The sequence below is a fragment of the Mesoplodon mirus genome (genome assembly GCF_964341445.2).
Source record: "Mesoplodon mirus genome assembly, chromosome: 5".
Classification (NCBI taxonomy): Eukaryota; Metazoa; Chordata; class Mammalia; order Artiodactyla; family Ziphiidae; genus Mesoplodon; species Mesoplodon mirus.
The window spans coordinates 124,062,225-124,081,473 of NC_138980.1; the positions used below are offsets into that span (position 1 = coordinate 124,062,225).

The following is a 19,249-nucleotide window of genomic DNA, read 5'->3' on the forward strand; positions in this document are numbered from 1 at the left end:
ACATACAGACTGAAAGTGAGGGGACGGAAATAGATATTCCATGCAAATAGAAATCAGAAGAAAGCTGGAGTAGCAATTCTCATATCAGACAAAATAGACTTTAAAATAAAGACTATTACAAGGGACAAAGAAGGACACTACATAATCATCAAGGAATCAGTCCAAGAAGATATAACAGTTGTAAATATTTATGCACCCAACATAGAAGCACCTCAATACATAAGGCAAATGCTAACAGCCACAAAAGGGGAAATTGACAGTAACACCATCATAGTAGGGGACTTTAACACCCCACTTTCACCACTGGACAGATCATCCAAAATGAAAATAAATAAGGAAACACAAGCTTTAAATGACACATTAAACAAGATGGACTTCATTGATATTTATAGAACATTCCATCCAAGAAAAACAGAATATATTTTCTTCTCAAGTGCTCATGGAACATTCCCCAGGACAGATCGTATCTTGGGTTACAAATCAAGCCTTGGTAAATTTAAGAAAATTGAAATTGTATCAGGTATCTTTTCTGACCACAATGCCATAAGACTAGATATCAATTAAAGGAAAAAAACTATAAAAAATACAAACACATGGAGGCTAAACAATACACTACTAAATAACCAAGAGATCACTGAAGAAATCAAAGATGAAATCAAAAAATACCTGGATACAAATGACAATAAAAACACGATGACCAAAACCTATGGGATGCTGCAAAAGCAGCTCTAAGAGGGAAGTTTACAGCAATGCAATCCTACCTCAAGAAATAAGAAAAATCTCAAATAAACAACCTAACCTTACACCTAAAGCAATTCAAGAAAGAAGAACAAAAAAAAACCCCAAAGTTAGCAGAAGGAAAGAAATCATAAAGATCAGATCAGAAATAAATGAAAAAGAAATGAAGGAAATGATAGCAAAGATCAATAAAACTAAAAGCTAGTTTTTTGAGAGGTTAAAAAACTTGATAAACCATTAGCCAGACTCATCAAGAAAAAAAGGGAAAAGACTCAAACCAATCGAATTATAAATGAAAAAGGAGAAGTAACAACTGACACTGTAGAAATACAAAGGATCATGAGAGATTACTATAAGCAACTATATGCCAATAAAATGGACAACCTGGAAGAAATGGACAAATTCTTAGAAAAGCACAACCTTCCAAAGCAGAACCAGGAAGAAATAGAAAATATAAACAGACCAATCACAAGCACTGAAATTGAAACTGTGATTAAAAATCTTCCAGCAAACAAAAGTTCAGGACTAGATGGCTTCACAGGCGAATTCTATCAAACATTTTGAGAAGAGTTAACACCCATCCTTCTGAAACTCTTCCAAAATATAGCAGAGGGAGGAACACTCCCAAACTCATTCTACGAGGCCACCATCACCCTGATACCAAGACCAGAGAAAGATGTCACAAAAAAAGAAAACTACAGGCTAGTGTCACTGATGAACATAGATGAAAAAATTCTCAACAAAATACTGGCAAACAGAATCCAACAGCACATTAAAAGGATCATACACCATGGTCAAGTGGAGTTAATCCCTGGAATGCAAGGATTCTTCAGTATATGCAAATCAATCAATGTGATAAACTGTATTAACAAATTGAAGGAGAAAAACCATATGATCATCTCAATAGATGCAGAAAAAGCTTTCGACAAAATTCAACAAGCATTTATCATAAAAACCCTTGAGAAAGTAGGCATAGAGGGAACTTACCTCAACATAATAAAGGCCATATATGACAAACCCACAGCCAACATCATTCTCAATAGTGAAAAACTGAAAGCATTTCCACTAAGATCAGGAACAAGACAAGGTTGCCCACTCTCACCACTATTATTCAACATAGTTTTGGAAGTTTTAGCCACAGCAATCAGAGAAGAAAAAGAAATAAAAGGAATCCAAATCAGAAAAGAAGAAATAAAACTGTCACTGTTTGCAGATGACATGATCCTATACATAGAGAATCCTAAAGATGCTACCAGAAAACTACTAGAGCAAATCAATGAATTTGGGAGAGTAGCAGGATACAAAATTAATGCACAGAAATCTCTTGAATCCCTATACACTAACAACAAAATATCAGAAAGAGAAATTAAGGAAACAATCCCATTCCCATTGCAACAAAAAGATAAAATACATAGGAATAAACCTACCTAAGGAGATAAAAGACCTGTGTGCAGAAAACTATAAGACACTGATGAAAGAAATTAAAGATGTTACAAACAGATGGAGAGACATACCATGTTCTTGGATTGGAAGAATCAACATTGTGAAAATTACTATACTACCCAAAGTCAATTTACAGATTCAGTGCAATCCCTATCAAACTACCACTGGCATTTTTCACAGAACTAGAACAAAAAATGTCACAATTTGTATGGAAACACAAAAGACCCCGAATAGCCAAAGCAATCGTGAGAAAGAAAAACAGAGCTGGAGGAATCAGGCTCTTGACTTCAGACTATACTACAAAGCTACAGTCATCAAGACAGTATGGTACTGGCACGAAAACAGAAATATAGATCAATGGAACAGGATAGAAAGCCCAGAGATAAACCCATGCACATATGGTCACCTTATCTTTGATAAAGGAGGCAAGAATATACAATGAAGAAAAGACAGCCTCTTCAATAAGTGGTGCTGGGAAAACTGGACAGCTACATGTAAAAGAATGAAATTAGAACACTTCCTCACACCATACCCAAAAATAAACTCAAATGGATTAAAAACCTAAATGTAAGGCCAGACAGTATAAAACTCTTACAGGAAAACATAGACAGAACACTCTATGACATAAATCACAGCAAGATCCTTTTTGACCCACCTCCTAGAGAAGTGGAAATAAAAACAAAAATAAACAAATGGGACCTAATGAAACTTAAAAGCTTTTGCACAGCAAAGGAAACCATAACAAGATGGAAAGACAACCCTCAGAATGGGAGAAAATATTTGCTAATGAAGCAAATGACCAAGGGTTAATCACCAAAATATACAAACACGTCATGGAGCTCAATATCAAAAAGACATACAACCCAATCCAAAAATGGGTGGAAGACCTAAATAGACATTTCACCAAAGAAGACATACAGATGGCCAAGAGGCACAGGAAAAGATCCTCAATATCACTAATTATCAGAAAAATGCAAATCAAAACTACAATGAGGTATCACCTCACACCAGTCAGAATGGCCATCATCAAAAAATCTACAAACAATAAATGCTGGAGAGGGTGTGGAGAAAAGGGAACTCCTAGAGGGGTGGGATAGGGAAGGCGGGAGGGAGACGCAAGAGGGAGGGGATATGGGGATATATGTATACGTATAACTGATTCACTTTGTTATAAAGCAGCAACTAACACAACACTCTAAAGCAATTATACTCTAATAAAGATGTTAAAAAAAATTAGGAACTTCTGTGCACCAAAAGGCAGAATTTGGAAAGTGTACTAAGCACTTGCATTATATCCTTCAATCTTTTCAAACGGGGATGTAAGTATCCCTGTATTACAGATGAGGCATTGAGGCCCAGAGAGGTTAAAGAGCTTGCCCTGGACCACAAAGCTTCCTAGTGGAGGAGCTGGGATTTGAACTCAGGTCTCACTGAGTCTAGAGACCAAGTAACTGCTGGTGGTGCTGTCCTTCCTCTTCTTCCTCCAAAATGTCCCCTGTGGGGCCTGGCACAGTGTTGGGCTCCAGACATGTGTCGCTGTTGGCTTCCTGTGGCGCCTTCCTGTGTGCATTCCTCCCTGTCAATTATTCTTTTCCTCCACCACTGTTTTGTTAGCTTGGCCTGCTGGGAACAGTTGCTCGTTGATCTTTTTTCTGAGTTCCAAGGAAGCAAGATTCCTCTGGGCACGATTCACCACAGCTGCACCTGGGAGAGAGTTGGACAGCCATCCTGTGTCTGGAGCATCTCTGATCCAGCAGGATGAATGGCAGAGCCCTGGCAAAGAGGGGAAGTGGTGGCTCTCGTGGGGTAGTGCCAGGACCACCAAGCCCCACTCTGTGTACTCAGGGGCTGCGGGAGTCCCTGTGGCCCAGCCTCCTGGTGTGTGGTCCACCGCTTCTGCGTCCTTCCCTTCCTGGCTGCCAGAGGCCGGCCCCTGGAGCTGGGTATCTGGACACTCAAGCAGGGCCCTGCGCAGGCTGCCTCTGTGGGAAGCGAAAGCAGAGCTGGGTTTGGGGGCTGTGGGTGAGTCACTTGGAGTTGCTGCCAGGGTCACCACAGACCCAGGTACCTGCCATGCATGTTGATGACACTGGAAGGTAGAGGTTGCGTGTCTTGTGAGAAATCTTGTGAGAATTAGGCAATGCCTGGACTCCACCCCATCTGAGCCTGCTCAGGGCATCTGGATTCCAGGACCCCTGCCTCTCAAGAGGGTCCTGTGAAGGGAATTGCAGGCCTGCCTCCAGATCAGATTTGAGCCAATCATGCTCATCATAGTGGTACCGTTTACTGAGGACTTAGGTGCCAGGCACTTCGCCTTAGCAAAAATGTACATAAAAAGCTTACTTTTTATATACACTTTCTCAGTACTTACAAACCTCAGTGAAATACAAATTTTCATTATTTCTAATGTACAGCTGTGGCATGAACACTAAGACTAACCTCCGCCGTGCCCTCATAGCTGCTAAGTGGCGGAGTCCAGATTCAAACCCACATCTGTGTGATGTCAAAACTCAGAGGAGTGTTCACCATAAACTAATGAAGCTTCAGCCTCAGAGCCCCCCATTTGCATGGGTCCCTTCCAAGGCATAGGAGGGCCCTAGCAATGTGTTCACATGGTCATATGTTCTTTAAAAATTTGCAAAACAAAAAAATAAATTGCAAAATAATAGATTATTTCCTTAGTTACCATTTCCTTCCACTTCGTCTCCCCTCCCTCAAGCTTGCCCTGGTTTGGTGCAGAGCCAGGCAGTGTGGGGATGTGGCTGAGAGGAATTCGAGTTGGGATATATTCAGTTAGGGTTTGGTGGGTTACTCTTTTTTTAAAATTTTATTGGCGTAGAGTTGATTTACACTGTTGTGTTAGTTTCAAGTGTACAGCGTAGTGATTCAGTTACACATGTACATGTATTCATTCTTTTTCGATTCGCTTCCCATATAGGTTATGGTGGGTTATTCTGACTTGGCTCGCAAACACTTCTGTGATTGTCTGGTTATCCCTAGCTGTCCCACTGAAGGGACGGCTTCCAGGAATACTCCTGTGCCCTGCGCCCACTCACCTGGCCTCATGAACGTACTGGCAGAGATTGGATTGCGACTATGAATGTTGCCTGTGTCTTCAGCACAGGAAGTATGCAGAAATGGAGAAGAAACATGAAACTTTTGAGAAAAACTATTAGTAATCAAAACTAATTTTTATCTTTCTATTCCCTCTAGGTAATGATATTGCAAAACTGTTGTCATATAAAGAGGTAATCAAAGAGAATGCAGCCAAAAATATAGACAAAAATTAGAGAGGTGTGTCAGGCAGTGAATTAATATAAGCTGTTATATTATTTTTCTGGATTTTGTGTCTGGAGCATCTCTGATCCAGCAGGATGAACGGCAGAGCCCTGGCTAAGGCCATTCAAAAACATGACTGAAGGCAGGTGGCAGCCGGTGCACTTGGGGTCAGGGTTGAAGCATTTGGAGATAAGGTCTTTAGAGAGGTAACTAAGTTAAAATGAGGTTATTTGGGTGAGTCTTAATCCAATATGACTGGTGCCCTTATTAGAAGACGAGATTAAGACACACATGTATCAGTGATTGTACAGAAAGAGCAAGGTCTCATTTGGAATATCAGTCTGTGATATTTGTCAGTTTTTAAAAATTTGTAAATTGTGGGCGTTTGTCTCATTCTCAACAGTTACTTTTGTAGCTAGTTTTTTGTTTAAAATTGGGTATCATCTTAAAGAGAACCCAAACCCAACCCTGGAACTGACTCTGCCCAAACTCATCATGCTCTTAGCATAGGAAGGTCCCCCAGTCCTCAGCGTGGATGGGGACATGGGGCCTCTTTTCTGGAAAAGTCAGCTGCCGGCACTTTAGAAAGTGCTACAGGCGTCCTGTAATGGGGATGGGAGGCTGCAGGTGTCCTCCAAGGCAGGCCACGGAGGCTGAAGAGGGTGCAACAGCACAGCAAAGTCCCTGAGAGAGGGTGGCCACCAGCTTGCAGTGGGATTCGTCCAATGTTTACACTGAGCAAAAGAGGGCTGGGGGCAACTTACGAATCACTTAGCCTTTTGCACTGTGCAGTAGCTTTCTGTACAGCCCCATCCCAAACTGAATTTGCTGATGAGATTTCCTTGGACATTTCAGTCCAAAGGGAACTCTGGTGCCACCTTAGGAGTGAGGATGCAGAGGTGAGCAGGTGTGAGAGCGAGGCTGCTGCACAGGTGGCCTGTTCTGCCGCCCCACGGGCTTTTGAGCAGTGGACACAGAAACATGACTGAAGGCAGGTGGCGGCCGGTGCACTTGGGGTCAGGGTTGAAGCGCACTGTGTCCTCTGTGATCCCAGGTCACACCAGCTCATTCACTCTGGCCCCAGGGAGTTGCAGCAGCTGCAGGGCTGGAGCTTGCCTTCCTTTCAGGAACTCGCCTCCTTTATGATTTTCACTTCTCCATCTGGTGTCCAGACTGCAAATTACAGGAGGTGACGATGCATCTCTTCTCCCTCTGAACAAAGGGACTGCGGTGACAATAGGCTGAGTGGGCTACCCCAGCTCCAGGAATGTTCCTCCTTCTGCGTCCTCTGGCAGCCAACCAGCACACAGGCTGAAGGATGCTTCACCAGGGACAGGCCCCCAGTGCGGGTGCTTTGCTCAGAGGCTGCCCTGCGGGGCGGGAAGGATGTGCCCATGGACTCTGGGATTAGAGAAAATGATTGTACAGAGAGAGCAAGGTCTCATTTGGAATTCTAAGAAGCAGAGAGGCTGAAGGAGGTGAAGAGTCACTGGTCTAAGAACAGCCTGACATAGCCCGTCCTGGGTGTCCCTCAGAGTTAGCTGTTTTCTGGCTTATGAGTGTGGGGATCAAGGGTTATTCCTCAACCTCTGTCTTTATGTCCCCCTCTGCATGAACAGCACCCAAAAGAGTGAACATGTCCACACAGCTATGCTCCCCTGTGACCACAGGTGCATTCAATTACATTCTGTACCCGTATATACGTATAATACAATTCTACACACAATACACACACACTCAATAAAATAAGTAGCATTTGGGATAATGTTATGGGCTGAATTGTGTTCCCCCCTGAAATTCACATGTTGAAGTCCTAACCCCTGGTACCTCAGAATGCAACTGCATTTGGAGATAAGGTCTTTAAAGAGGTAACTAAGTTAAAATGAGGTTATTTGGGTGAGTCCTAATCCAATATGACTGGTGCCCTTATTAGAAGACGAGATTAAGACACACATGTATCAAGAGAAGACCATAGGATGACACAGAAAGACAGCCATCTAGGGCTTCCCTGGTGGCGCAGTGGTTGAGAGTCCGCCTGCCGATGCAGGGGACACGGGTTCGTGCCCCAGTCCGGGAAGATCCCACATGCTGCGGAGCGGCTGGGCCCGTGAGCCATGGCCGCTGAGCCTGCGCATCCGGAGCCTGTGCTCCGCAACGGGAGAGGCCACAACAGTGAGAGGTCCGTGTACCGCAAAAAAAAAAAAAAAGAATAAAAAAAAGAAAAAAGAAAGACAGCCATCTAAAACCAAGGAGAGAGGCCTCAGAAGAAACCAACCCTGTCCACACCTTGATCTTAGACTTTCAGCCTTAAACACTGTGAGAAAATAAATTCACGTTGTGTGAGCCTGTACCAGTCTGTGGTATTTTGTTATGGCAGCCCTAGCAAATTGATACAGATAATGATGGTGACTTCACTGCAATGGACTTCAATAAGCAGAAAAAGATACTCCTTCACAATGGAGGTTGCCTTGTTTTAACACACTGACTGCTAGGAATTTCACATATGGGATTTCGCAGCCACTGGTCCAGGCCAGGCCTGTGGATGCTCCCCTCAGATACCTCACGATGATCCTTGCCAAGCTCATCTGCAACCCAGCATCTTCTGGTGAGTTCCTGTGCTTGCCATCATCCCTGAGATCACTAGGGGTTTTTAGCCTCTGGAGTCTTCTTTTCCCCCTCCTGTACTATCCTTATCATGAAACAGGAAAGAAAGGAAAGGGGGGCGGAGGGCAACTTTTCTTAAATACTGAATAGGTTCTAGATCAGGTGGGCTAGGGGCCTAGAGAAAGGGTGAAGACCTGTGTGGGATGATGGGCTAGGGATTTCCAGTCTGCTGGGGGGAAGGAAAAGGGGAAACAAAGTTGTTAGAGCAAAAAGAGAGGATCTAGCCTGGGGGAGAGAACTTGGGAGAGGCGCAAGCAGGGCCCAGGAGAAGGAATAGCCCGCAGAGGGGAGTGAGTGCACAGCCTTGATGAAGCGTTCTATATTCATGCTGTCCAATATGGCAGCCACTAGTCCTGTGGTCGTTGAGCTCCTGACATGTGGCTAAGTGTGACTGACTGAGAAACTGAATTCTTAATTTAATTTTAGTCATTTCAAGTTTAAGTATAAATAGCTACATGTGGCTGCAGTGTTGGGTAGCACAGTTCGGTTCTAGAGATCATGGCCTTGCTGCTCGCCTACTCAGCAGCAACCTTCCTTCTCCCTTGCTCACTGAGCCCCAGTTTTGTTCAGTCATGTGCTTTAGGGAAGAGTGAGCTCCTTCCAAGCTCTCTGGGGGCAGGTAAGTCTTGATTAGTCTAAGCCAGTTATGGTAATTATATTCCCCTTGTTAGTGATTAGTTTAGGAGTAGGCAAATGATGCAAATCCAACCAATGAGACAGAGGGGTACGTCTGCTGGAGGATTCTGAGAATGTTCTCCTTGATCTTAGAAAGGATCATAAAGAGGGGATGGTCCCTCTTCTGGCCCTTGGATTTTTCTGTGAAAATCTGATGTTTAGAATGGCTGGAACCACCTCATGCCCACAAGGGGACAAAAGCCAGTATGCTGAGGATGGCTGACCTAAAAGATGCAGAGAACCTGGGTCTTCAGTGATGTTGCCAAGCCATACCATAACCAACCTTGTAATTGTTATGTGAAACAACAATTCCCTTTATTAGTAAAGATATTTGAAGCTGGTCTTCTGTTAAATGCCGTCAAAAGTATTCTTTGGGGATTAGCAAGTCCACGGCAGGCAGTTTGTGTTTCTGCCTCCAATGCCAATGCTATAAAATACAGCACTTTTTCTCATCATGTTCCTCAAACTAATGTTCCAAGCAGACACTACCAGTCAGTTGGAGTCAACATGCTAGATGAAAATCAGTTTGCCGTTCCTGCTCTGGGGCAGAAGAACACAGCATCTCCTCTGCCACAAACTCCCCAGCAAACACTTTCTTCCCATTGGTCCTGGTTTAGCAAGTGGAAAGTATGCCTGTGAAATCAAACAATTCATCAATACCCATGACACCAGTCCACAGAAACAATTCAAATAAGCCTGAAGCAAGGGAAACAGGTTTTCCTTATGCCCAAGGACGTTTAAAAAAAAGTACTTATTTTTTTAAGGGTCAATTCATGCTTGCAAGGGAAGTCAGTCACACAGCAACCTTTATTTGAATATAATGGAGCAAAAATGCTCTTTTATTCATCTGATGTCCATTAAATATCTTTGCAGCTGTTACATGAATGGTAGGTGTCTGGCCCATAAATGTATACACATGTCCACGGCTGATAGATTTATGCTGTACACGAGTCATCCCACATGGAGCATGCCCTCACTCACACAAGGATACGCATGGCTGTCTCGGGCATTTGTTAAAACACATTTGGTCAAACATTTTGGCAATACGGGAATCAGACACAGAGAGGCATACCAGAAAGGTGAGTTCACAACAGGACCAGCTGTACTTAAGAGAAAAACTCTAGAAACCCGAAACAGAATTTATTGGGGTTCACACATGCAGCACATATATACGGTACACTTGGGGTAACGGGAATATTCATAGCAGGAGGGCTTACAGAGCAGTAAAAACAGAAGAGAAACAAGACAAAACAAAACGCCCAATTGCCAAAACCAAGGAGAGGACCACTGCCAATATCTCATTGCAAAGGAGAGTGGATTGTTGGTTTAACATGTGTCCAAAATGGAGGTTCACCTAAAAGAACAAACTCTTCCAGGACTTTATTTACAGTATGTAGACATTAGTGAAGGATGTATGGTCTATTCAGTGTGTTCCTGGATCAGGACAAGGATACAGAACCGCATTTTGGACAGTATGAAAGCACATATCAAGAAAGAACATTTCTTTTTGCTTTTGTTTGATTTAGGACATAGACTCAGTCCAATAAACGTATAACGATAGCAGAGGAGATGAGATTAAGCCAACCTGTCCAGTTCTATCTAGGTAGGCCTGGTGAATGTCAAAGGCAAGGAAGGAGTTTCCTTCTTCAACGCCTACCAGGGTGTGAGAGGGGAGACACTTTGTAACTTCGAACGAATTTATTTTTGTTTGCACAGCATATAATAGCCAATTTGCTGTACATCCTTCCTGAAGGAACAATACCTATAGAGAGTGGTGGATTCTCTGCACTGTGGGTCTTATTCTGAATCAATACAAATTCAGAAAGAAACCCTTTGTGTACCACAGGAGATTGAAATCGCTGTCTTTCCCTCCCTTGGGTTTATGGATAGTGCTGAGCTGCAAACCCATGGAACTCAATTTGGTGTGGCCTGGGTCTATGCAATGGGTGGCCATGTACTGGTCAGGGCCCTAGGTAGCGGCATGTAGGCACATGATGAACCACTGTCTCGGAGGAGGAGTCTGATTTGTAGCATTTGTCAATATCCGTGGTGTGAATATTCCCACCATGGCTGATTTCAAGCTACAAAGGTGATGTCACTGACCTGCAGCTGGGAAGTAGTGCTCAGTAGCCCAGCATCACGAGGTTTTTCTCCCATACAGACACAATAGGTGTCGATTACCTCAAGGGCATAGATAATACTAAAATGGAGTAAAATAATTAGAAAGTGATGAGTTTAGAATATTTATTACCTTTGTTTCTAAATATAATTTAATTGTACTTTCACATATTTTAATCTTTTATAATGGCTGTTTCTCAACCATTTTTGGCTCACAGAATTCCTGAAATGATGGGCTCTGAGGAACTGGTTTGTACCTGCTCTAGCCCATCCCTGGCTTTCGACGACTTGGCCCCTGTGAGCTGCTCGGCCAGTCACTCTCCAGGCACCTGAAAGCTGCTTAGGACCCAGCAGCTGCTTAGAAGCACCCCAGCTTCTAGGGTGGGCCACTAGCCGGTGTTAAACCCTGTGCGGGTCTGAACAGAGGGCCGAGGGCTGCTTTCTCTCCCTCCTGGTTCTGGGCACTCTTGGCACAAAGTGAGCACAGAGGTGGCAGGGTAGGCAGAGAGCGGGCAACCTCTGTAACCTCAGCAGTTAAATCTGAGTGGAAGGCACCTGCTGGCCTTCTGCACCAAGTAGGGCCCTCGGCAGGCACAGAGAGGTGTGTCTGCTCCCCCTGGTCAATGAATTCCGGGACCTCACTGTGGGCTTCCTTGCCTTCCAGGAGTCAAGCATCGAGCTCTAAGACTTCTGCCTCAGAGATGGGCCTCGCTCAGACCTCATGCCCGTGGTGCCCATCCCATCAGGTGCAGGAGTCAGGAAGGAGCTGGAAATCTCGCCCAGCACGGGGAGCTGTGTCAAAGCCAATGGTCTAGGCCTTCCCTGGTGGCGCAGTGGTTGAGAGTCTGCCTGCCGATGCAGGGGACACGGGTTCGTGCCCCGGTCCGGGAAGATCCCACATGCCGCGGAGCGTCTGGGCCCGTGAGCCATGGCCGCTGAGCCTGCGCTCCGCAACGGGAGAGGCCACAACAGTGAGAGGCCCGCGTACCGCAAAAAAAAAAAAAAAAAAAAAAAAAGCCAATGGTCTAGAGCTCACAGCTCCTGCACCCACTCCCCTTCTCCCCATTCCCCCTCCCCTGGGCCTCCCCAGCAGGCACGGTCAGCACATTCCTTAGTCCCAAGGGCCCTGTCAAGCTTGTCCCCGTACACTGCTAGAGTCAAGAGGAGACAAGAGGACGGGAGGTGGGGGAGCAGAAGGGAGAAAGGAGGTGAGTGTGTTTTGCCAGTTGGAGGTAAGGAGAAAGCCAGGGGCAAAAAGGAAGTCGCGACTCTGGAGGGGAGGGTGGAGGGGCACTGCCAGCCACCTTCTCTCTGCTCTGCCCCTCAGGCCCCAGCACCCAAAGGTCTTTTGCAGCTTTGAGACGCTTTACCATGCACCGGTTTTAAACTGAAATCTGAAAAGCGCCTGCCACTGACTGTCAGAACCTGTTTTCTGGGTGGCTTATCTGCTGTGACTGCGTCACAGGTCTTCAAACACAGAAAGGAAACACCCTGGGAAGCTGAGGCCTGAGGACGGGGCAGCGGCTGGGGGATCTGCTGACTCTATTCCAGAGAGGACTCCAGCCGCTGCCTGCTCTGAACCGACTTCCCAGCCCCCGCCTCTAGTTTCAGGCCATAAAAAGAATGCCCCAGAAGAAACTGGGACTTTAAAACTGAACTCCTCTATTTTATGCATTCACTTTGCTGTATAGCTGAAACGGACACAGCAGTGTAAAGCAGCTATACTCCAATTAAAAATAAAATGAACACCCCTATAAAGATGGGGTGATCTTGGCTGCTGATTCTTTTAACACCTTAGCTTGGTTTCCCGCCAGGATATTTAAAGAAATAGTACACATATGGCTCCTTTTTTCTCATTTTCCAAGTATGTACTAGTTAGTAGTCCCTCCAACAAAGGCCAAGCAATTGAGGTGCTTTCTCCTCCTGTCAAAGATATTCTCAATTTCTGAGTAGTTCCTGCTCTGCCCATGGTAGGCTATTCCTTCTTTCTTTTTTTTTTTTAACATCTTTATTGGAGTATAATTGCTTTACAATGGTGTGTTAGTTTCTGCTTTATAACAAAGTGAATCAGCTATACATATACATATATCCCCATATCTCCTCCCTCTTGCGTCTCCCTCCCACCCTCCCTATCCCACCCCTCTAGGTGGTCACAAAGCACCGAGCTGATCTCCCTGTGCTATGCGGCTGCTTCCCACTAGCTAGCTATTTTACGTTTGGTAGTGTATATATGTCCATGCCACTCTCTCACTTCGTCCCAGCTTACCCTTCCCCCTCCACGTATCCTCAAGTCCATTCTCTACGTCTGCGTCTTTATTCCTGCCCCTAGGTTCTTCAGAACCTTTTTTTTTTTTTAGATTCCATATATGTTTATTTCTTTTAAATTTGGGAAAATAACACTTTGTGTTTATAGGGCAGGGGTAACAACAGGTAATGGGGATCAATAGGAGAACTCCCCATTATAGATGCTTTCTCTTTCATTCTCCCTGTTTCCCTGCCCTTATTTAAGTCCTGCAAAGGGTTAACTACCTACACACAGCACAGCGCCTCAACCTAGCACATGCAAGTTACTCAATAAATACTTATTGATGAGATGACATGAGATGACAAGAGATCAGGGGGTGTTCTGCCCAGCTCTTTCCTCCACCCAGTGCTGTTAGCCTGAAACTATGGCCCATGAACTGTATCCTTGTCACTCAAAATCTTGAGATTACTAAACTGGATCAAGGTCTTGGTTGAGCAAGACAGAAGTCAGCCCTGGCAATGGCTATGCCGGTTGGTGAGACTCCATTGATAGGAGGAATGGTCAATATTTAGAGCAAAAGAACATCACATGGAGAACTGTCACTCCACACCTGAAACAATGAAGGGACACGCAACACATCTAGAAGACACTTACAACTCTAAGTCACAGATTGTGAGAGAAGCTTTACTCAAAACACACTTTGCTTGGCAGAAACATAAACTGTAAGAAATGTGTAGTCCATTTCAGAGTGCCCTACTGTGTAGGTTTCTTTTCATTGTGGCAACTTGACTGTTGTTTCTGTAGGTTTGTACCTTGACTGAGTTCAACGTGATATGAGAGTTCATGGAAAACCAAACATACAGCCAACACGCCCTTAACAATCAACCGACTGTCTTTCAGGTGAAGGCCAAATTCAGACATTTCTGGCTTCAGAGCCTTTAATGCTTGAACAAGTGAAGTGCATTACTGAGGAAATAGGTAGAGGCCATTTTGATATTAAGCAGAAAAATATGGAGAATATCATATTCTGTTTTGATTGGCAGAGGGAATCAGAAGCTATCCCCATGGAATGCTTTTGAAATGATCCCAGGGCTGAGAAAATCTCAATTCTGCCCTAATCTCTTCACTGGAACCTTCTCAACATCTTGGACTCTCCCTTTGGTCACCACATGTCTTCTCCCACCTCTCTTTATATCTCGAGACATCCAGAAAAGCAGCTACGCAGTTTGGTGCAAACGTGAGCTTAGGCTTGGTGAGATTTGTAAGTGAAGGTGCATTTGCCGACTCGGGTGAAATCACTTTAAAGCTCTGCTTCTGAAGGCCCAGGTCTGCATAAGGCCATGCATTGCTTCAAGAATAAAATGGAGTCGAGTCAGGAGAGCTATGGACTGCAGCCTTTGTGACAGGACTGTGATCAGAGAGTCTTCTAACTGTCTGCAACCCTACCGGGTGGGGCCCTCTCCTTGGCAGGCGCTGGGAACTGTCAAACCAGCTGTGAATGGAGATAACGCTCAGGGTCCTAAGAAGCTGGCAGCACAAACAACACAGGAACCACGCTCTCGCCTATCCCACAGGGGCTCCCCAAACAACTTCCTGAGCTCTTGCATGTCTACCTATTCCCTAATTTTTCAGTTTCTAAACTCAATCTATTTGGTGCTTGTAAAGAAGAGCTTAGCATAAGAAGAAGATAGTAAGATGAAACTATTTTCATGAGGATCTTCTAGAATCTTAGACTAGTCCCAGTAGCAAACTAGTCCCAATCCACAGATGGGAAAACTGGGTACCAGAGATGTTCCATGACCTACATTCTCCTCAGCAAGATCTGGGTCTCATTATTGGTTAGTGGGGGAATTTGGGCGAGGACCCATCTACCTTATCTCCCAGCGTCAGTCTTCTGGGTGTAAGATGACCACTAGCTGCTGGGTCTGGCTTCCAAGGCAGCGAGATTAAATGAGAGGAGGGTGAGACAGGAGGGTAAGGTCCATTACTGGGGGTGTAACGTATAGGACTTTCAGTTTGGAGCAGCTGGATTTTTTCCTACTGAGAGGACCAGTGATAATAGGATTCTGGAACATTCTGGATTGATTCAAAGAGCTATTAGGAAATTTTAGATAGAAAAGGAGTTGGAAATATAGGAGCCAGTGGGAGTGTTTCTTAGGCTTTCATTGGTGCACATGCTCTCATTTTCTTTCTACTGCAGGTGAAATGAGTTGCTGGTTGCATGTCCGTGTGCCAACAGCCTGCTGCACTGATAGAACTGGGAGTTTCTGTTTAATCGCATGGCTCTATCTTAATCCTGCTGACCCCAGAACAAGCTGGACAGGCCACACCACATACTTTGGGAAGAACTTGCGCTCTCTCGCGGAAAATGACGGTGATGGGGACAAGAGAAGAAGGCGGGGAAACTGCAGGAAAAGTGGAAAAGGTGGTGACCAAGAAGGTTTGTGACCACAGACTGTCCAGGAGATTAGAAGAGATCCCTCTTGGGCCACCTGGGAGGTTTGGATTAAGTGACAAGGTCAAGAAAGGTCATTCTGAAGGGGATGCGTGGTGGCAGGTCTCATCAAGTGCAGTTCTGCTGGTTTATCCCATTCTGACCTAACTCAGGGTTCAGATAAAATACTACGTAAACTGTGCTCTGGATATTTGATGCGTTTAGAACTACAACAGACATTTGAGACATTTCTAAAAGTAAAGACAGTCCAGTAAGAAAAGTTAGCTGCTGTGGAAGATCTACAGACAGCAATACCCATGCACATTTCTCTTCATCTTTTGAATGGGTTGGCGGAGATACACATTACTTTTGCAGTTGTTACCACACATGCTACATTCAACTAAAAAACCTGCTCAGGTCCCCAGATATGTCTTTTTTAAGAAGATAAACCAAGGGGTAGGTAGGTGAGGAAATGAGTACGAATGGAAGAGCATACAGAATATGTTCGTGGGTTGTTTGACCGTCATCTTCATTTTCCAATAATATTCCAGGAGGCAGAGGTGAAAAAAAGTTCTGTTTCTTTCCTGCTTTGTTGATATTATTCTAATAGATCTCGTCTAGTCTTTATTGATTCTCCTTCTTCCTGCCACCTTTGCAGTTTTGGGTTTGAGTTTTCCTGATGCTCTGGCCCTGAGCCCGCATCCCCAGGGAACTACCCTTATCCGGCCAGCCCCCGACACCAGGCTGCCCCCCTGTACAGGCCTGAATTACTTCGAGAGTCGATTAATTGCTTCTGTTCATGAAAGAAGCTTTTCACAGAGCCTGAACTCTGCTGTCTGGAGCTCTCAGAGGATCAGGAGGAAGGGGAGAGAGAGGCGGAGTGGTCTGTGGGGTTAAGACATCTTTGAATGTAATGACTATTGGAAACAAAGGCTCTCCCTTCCTTGGAGGCCCCAGGGCCGTGGCCTGTTGGAAACGCCTACAGTAAGTAATAAGGATAACCCTCTAACAAGACATAGAGAGTTTAAAAAAGGACTATTGTTTTAATATGGGATTTATTCCTGGCTGCGGGTCATCACTGCAAGTCTACCTGGAGGCTTCAGATTTCAAAGATGAGTGAAAAGGACCAGCGTGGAGGAGGGGCAGCCCCAGGGGTGAGAAGGTCACAGAGCTGACAGCCGTGGGAATGTCCTGCCGACCTCTCTCTTCAGGCCCAGGCAGACTCCAGAGGTAACACGAGCAGCCAGACCCACCAGGAGATGCTGCCCTTGTCTGCCTGAGGGCCCCTTGGAGCACAGCAGGCTGTGATTTCACACAGAGGAAGCAGCCAGGAACATACCGGCCAGTGCACCGGCCTAGCCAAGCCATGCGCATTGCTAGTAGGAAGTCCAATGTCAACTCCCCAGGGGTACCGTCCCTCAGGAAACCGGTCCCCTCGAGGTATCATTTGGCATTTACAAACGGATTTAGGTGTGACTTTCTTCCTCATTTTCAATTTACAACCACTCAGATGACTGACAATTCTCTAGATGAGAGAGTTTGGGTCAAGGGCAGAATCAGGTGGGCAGACCCAGTTAGAAAGTGGCTTTTTCCCCTTGAATCTGCCTACCTGGCAAGGTCAATGGCAGCTGGGGGTGCGGTGGCGGGTGGGGATGAATGTCGGTCCACGATCTCCCTGAGCTCTTTCTAGTATTCTGAACCACGTGCCGCAGTCACAGACATAATTACAGGCCCTTTTCCTTGTACTTTTCAGAAGTTTCACCGGGGGCTTTCTGGCAGAAGTCTTGCTCATGCAGCTCAGAGATCTTTGCTGCCAACAGCAGAGCCCCTATTTTTCTTGTCAGCAGAGACAGTCACGTTAACTGTCAAGCCTGAAGGAGCCCCACCCAGCTCTGTTTGGTGTCACGTGGTGTTTTTCTTTTTTTTTTTTGAAAGGCCCTGCTGTAACAGCAAGAATTGCTGGGTGTCCTTTTCTAAGTAAACAGGAAATATCACTCTGTTTGAAAAAAAAAAAAAAAAGAATCCCTCTCCTCAGCACAAATGCGATAATACGCCAACTTATCTTTCCCGTGAATGTTGAATTAGCAGCAGGATCTATTTCTTACAGCAGCCCAGTCCTCTTCTTAGCTTCTGAACCTTCAGTGAGCGGAATCTCAGGAAGGCCCGGCTGACCAGCACGTTTAAAAAATCCTTCCAGTGATTTCTGGAGGGCAGTAGCATCACAGTTAGGAAAGACAACGATGCACGAAAACAAACAAACAAACTGCAAAATCACACTTAAGGGGCGAGACGGTCCGCATCTAAATTTTAGTCGCAGCAAGAATCAGTGTTTTGGTATTTGACCGCTTTTCTATATCTGAAAAAGCTGGAGCCTTGAGTCAGTCGGGAGAGTTGACAAGGGGCAGCCGAAAGAAACACAGGACGGATGGCTTTTTTTCCCATTACATCAGGACCTGGGTTCGTGTGTCAGGCAGGCGCAACCCCACCAGTCCTCCACACACGAGCACGGTGGAGGCCAGCAGGATGGGGATTGCTTTGGTGATGCTGACCAGGGAGCCGAATATTAAGTTTCCGAGGACGGCCGCTGCTTTGCACAGTGCATTCAAGAAGCCAAAGCCTGTTGCCCTGCAAAGGACAGAGATATGGACAAGGTTGAGAAAGTGTCTTCCAAGAGTCCAACTTTAGACACAAATGTCTTCTAGGATAATTTTCAAAGATCTTCAAGTAGACCGTTTTGTATGTCCTTAGAGCAAGTAATCAAATATTTGTCAGCACATTTGCAAGTAGAGAACCCCAGCTGTTGGGTATTGTGCCTTCAGCCCTCTGTTGACTTTCTTGCCACCTTGACTGATTCTTATTCTGCCCATGAGTTTATCGTGAAGAGAACGAGAAAGGACATTTCAGGGAATCAGAAAAGTGACATTAAATTAAAATGTATGACGATGTATTTCTTTAAATTTTACTTTTTACTCCCTTTTTCCTCTTAGCTTAATTCGTGTGTGAGGTTTTAAATACTTAAAGTGCGTGGAACTTTCAGAGAAAATCAGGTATGACTGAGTTGTACTTGCATCGTTCTGGTACCATGGAAGTGAACTATCATACTCTCGTCCCAGATGTTTTTGGTAGCGGGCAGAAACTGAACCCTGAGCTGGGTGGCCACCAATGAGCCAGTGACACATTTCTTACACCCTCACCAGAGTCCTAGGTGGGAAATCAAGCCCAAGACAATGTTACAGAGGAAATCAGATTGTAGGCCCATAGAAGATCTTGTTTAACTCTGCTGACATATAATATGTGCAGGTGGTATATAAATAAGACACATCTCATTTCTTAAGACATTCTTTGGAAAAGAAAAATTTTACTATCTTTATGGGTGTTGAATGTAATTTTACTGTGGTTTTGTAGGCAAGAAATTTAATTTTGTTCATAAGGGTACCGATACTGCTGACATCATGAGATAATACAAATTTCCTCTGCCGTTATGCCGGCTCCCTGTTTTTTGCCCATCACCAGGTATACGTGTGTCATAAAGGCACATTGAATGCAGGGTTAACTGCTGGATACCTTTATCCCCCTCCAGAGGGAAATGCATTTTATACACCGTAAAATGCAGTACTTAGTACACATCTTTCTTTGATTGATTTGTAAATTTG

The 19,249-nt window shown here is 44.9% G+C and overlaps 1 protein-coding gene across 1 annotated transcript in view; it reads right to left on the reverse strand.

Annotated features, from left to right (window-relative positions):
- Window positions 1–13,118: 13,118 nt before the first annotated feature.
- The window catches only part of SV2C (synaptic vesicle glycoprotein 2C), a 215,456-nt gene continuing 209,325 nt past the window's right edge, over window positions 13,119–19,249 (reverse strand). The window contains exon 13 of the mRNA XM_082624126.1: window positions 13,119–18,221. Within this exon, the coding sequence (XP_082480252.1) occupies window positions 18,038–18,221 (184 nt within the window). The 3' untranslated portion in view covers window positions 13,119–18,037. The remainder of the gene's footprint in view (window positions 18,222–19,249) is intronic.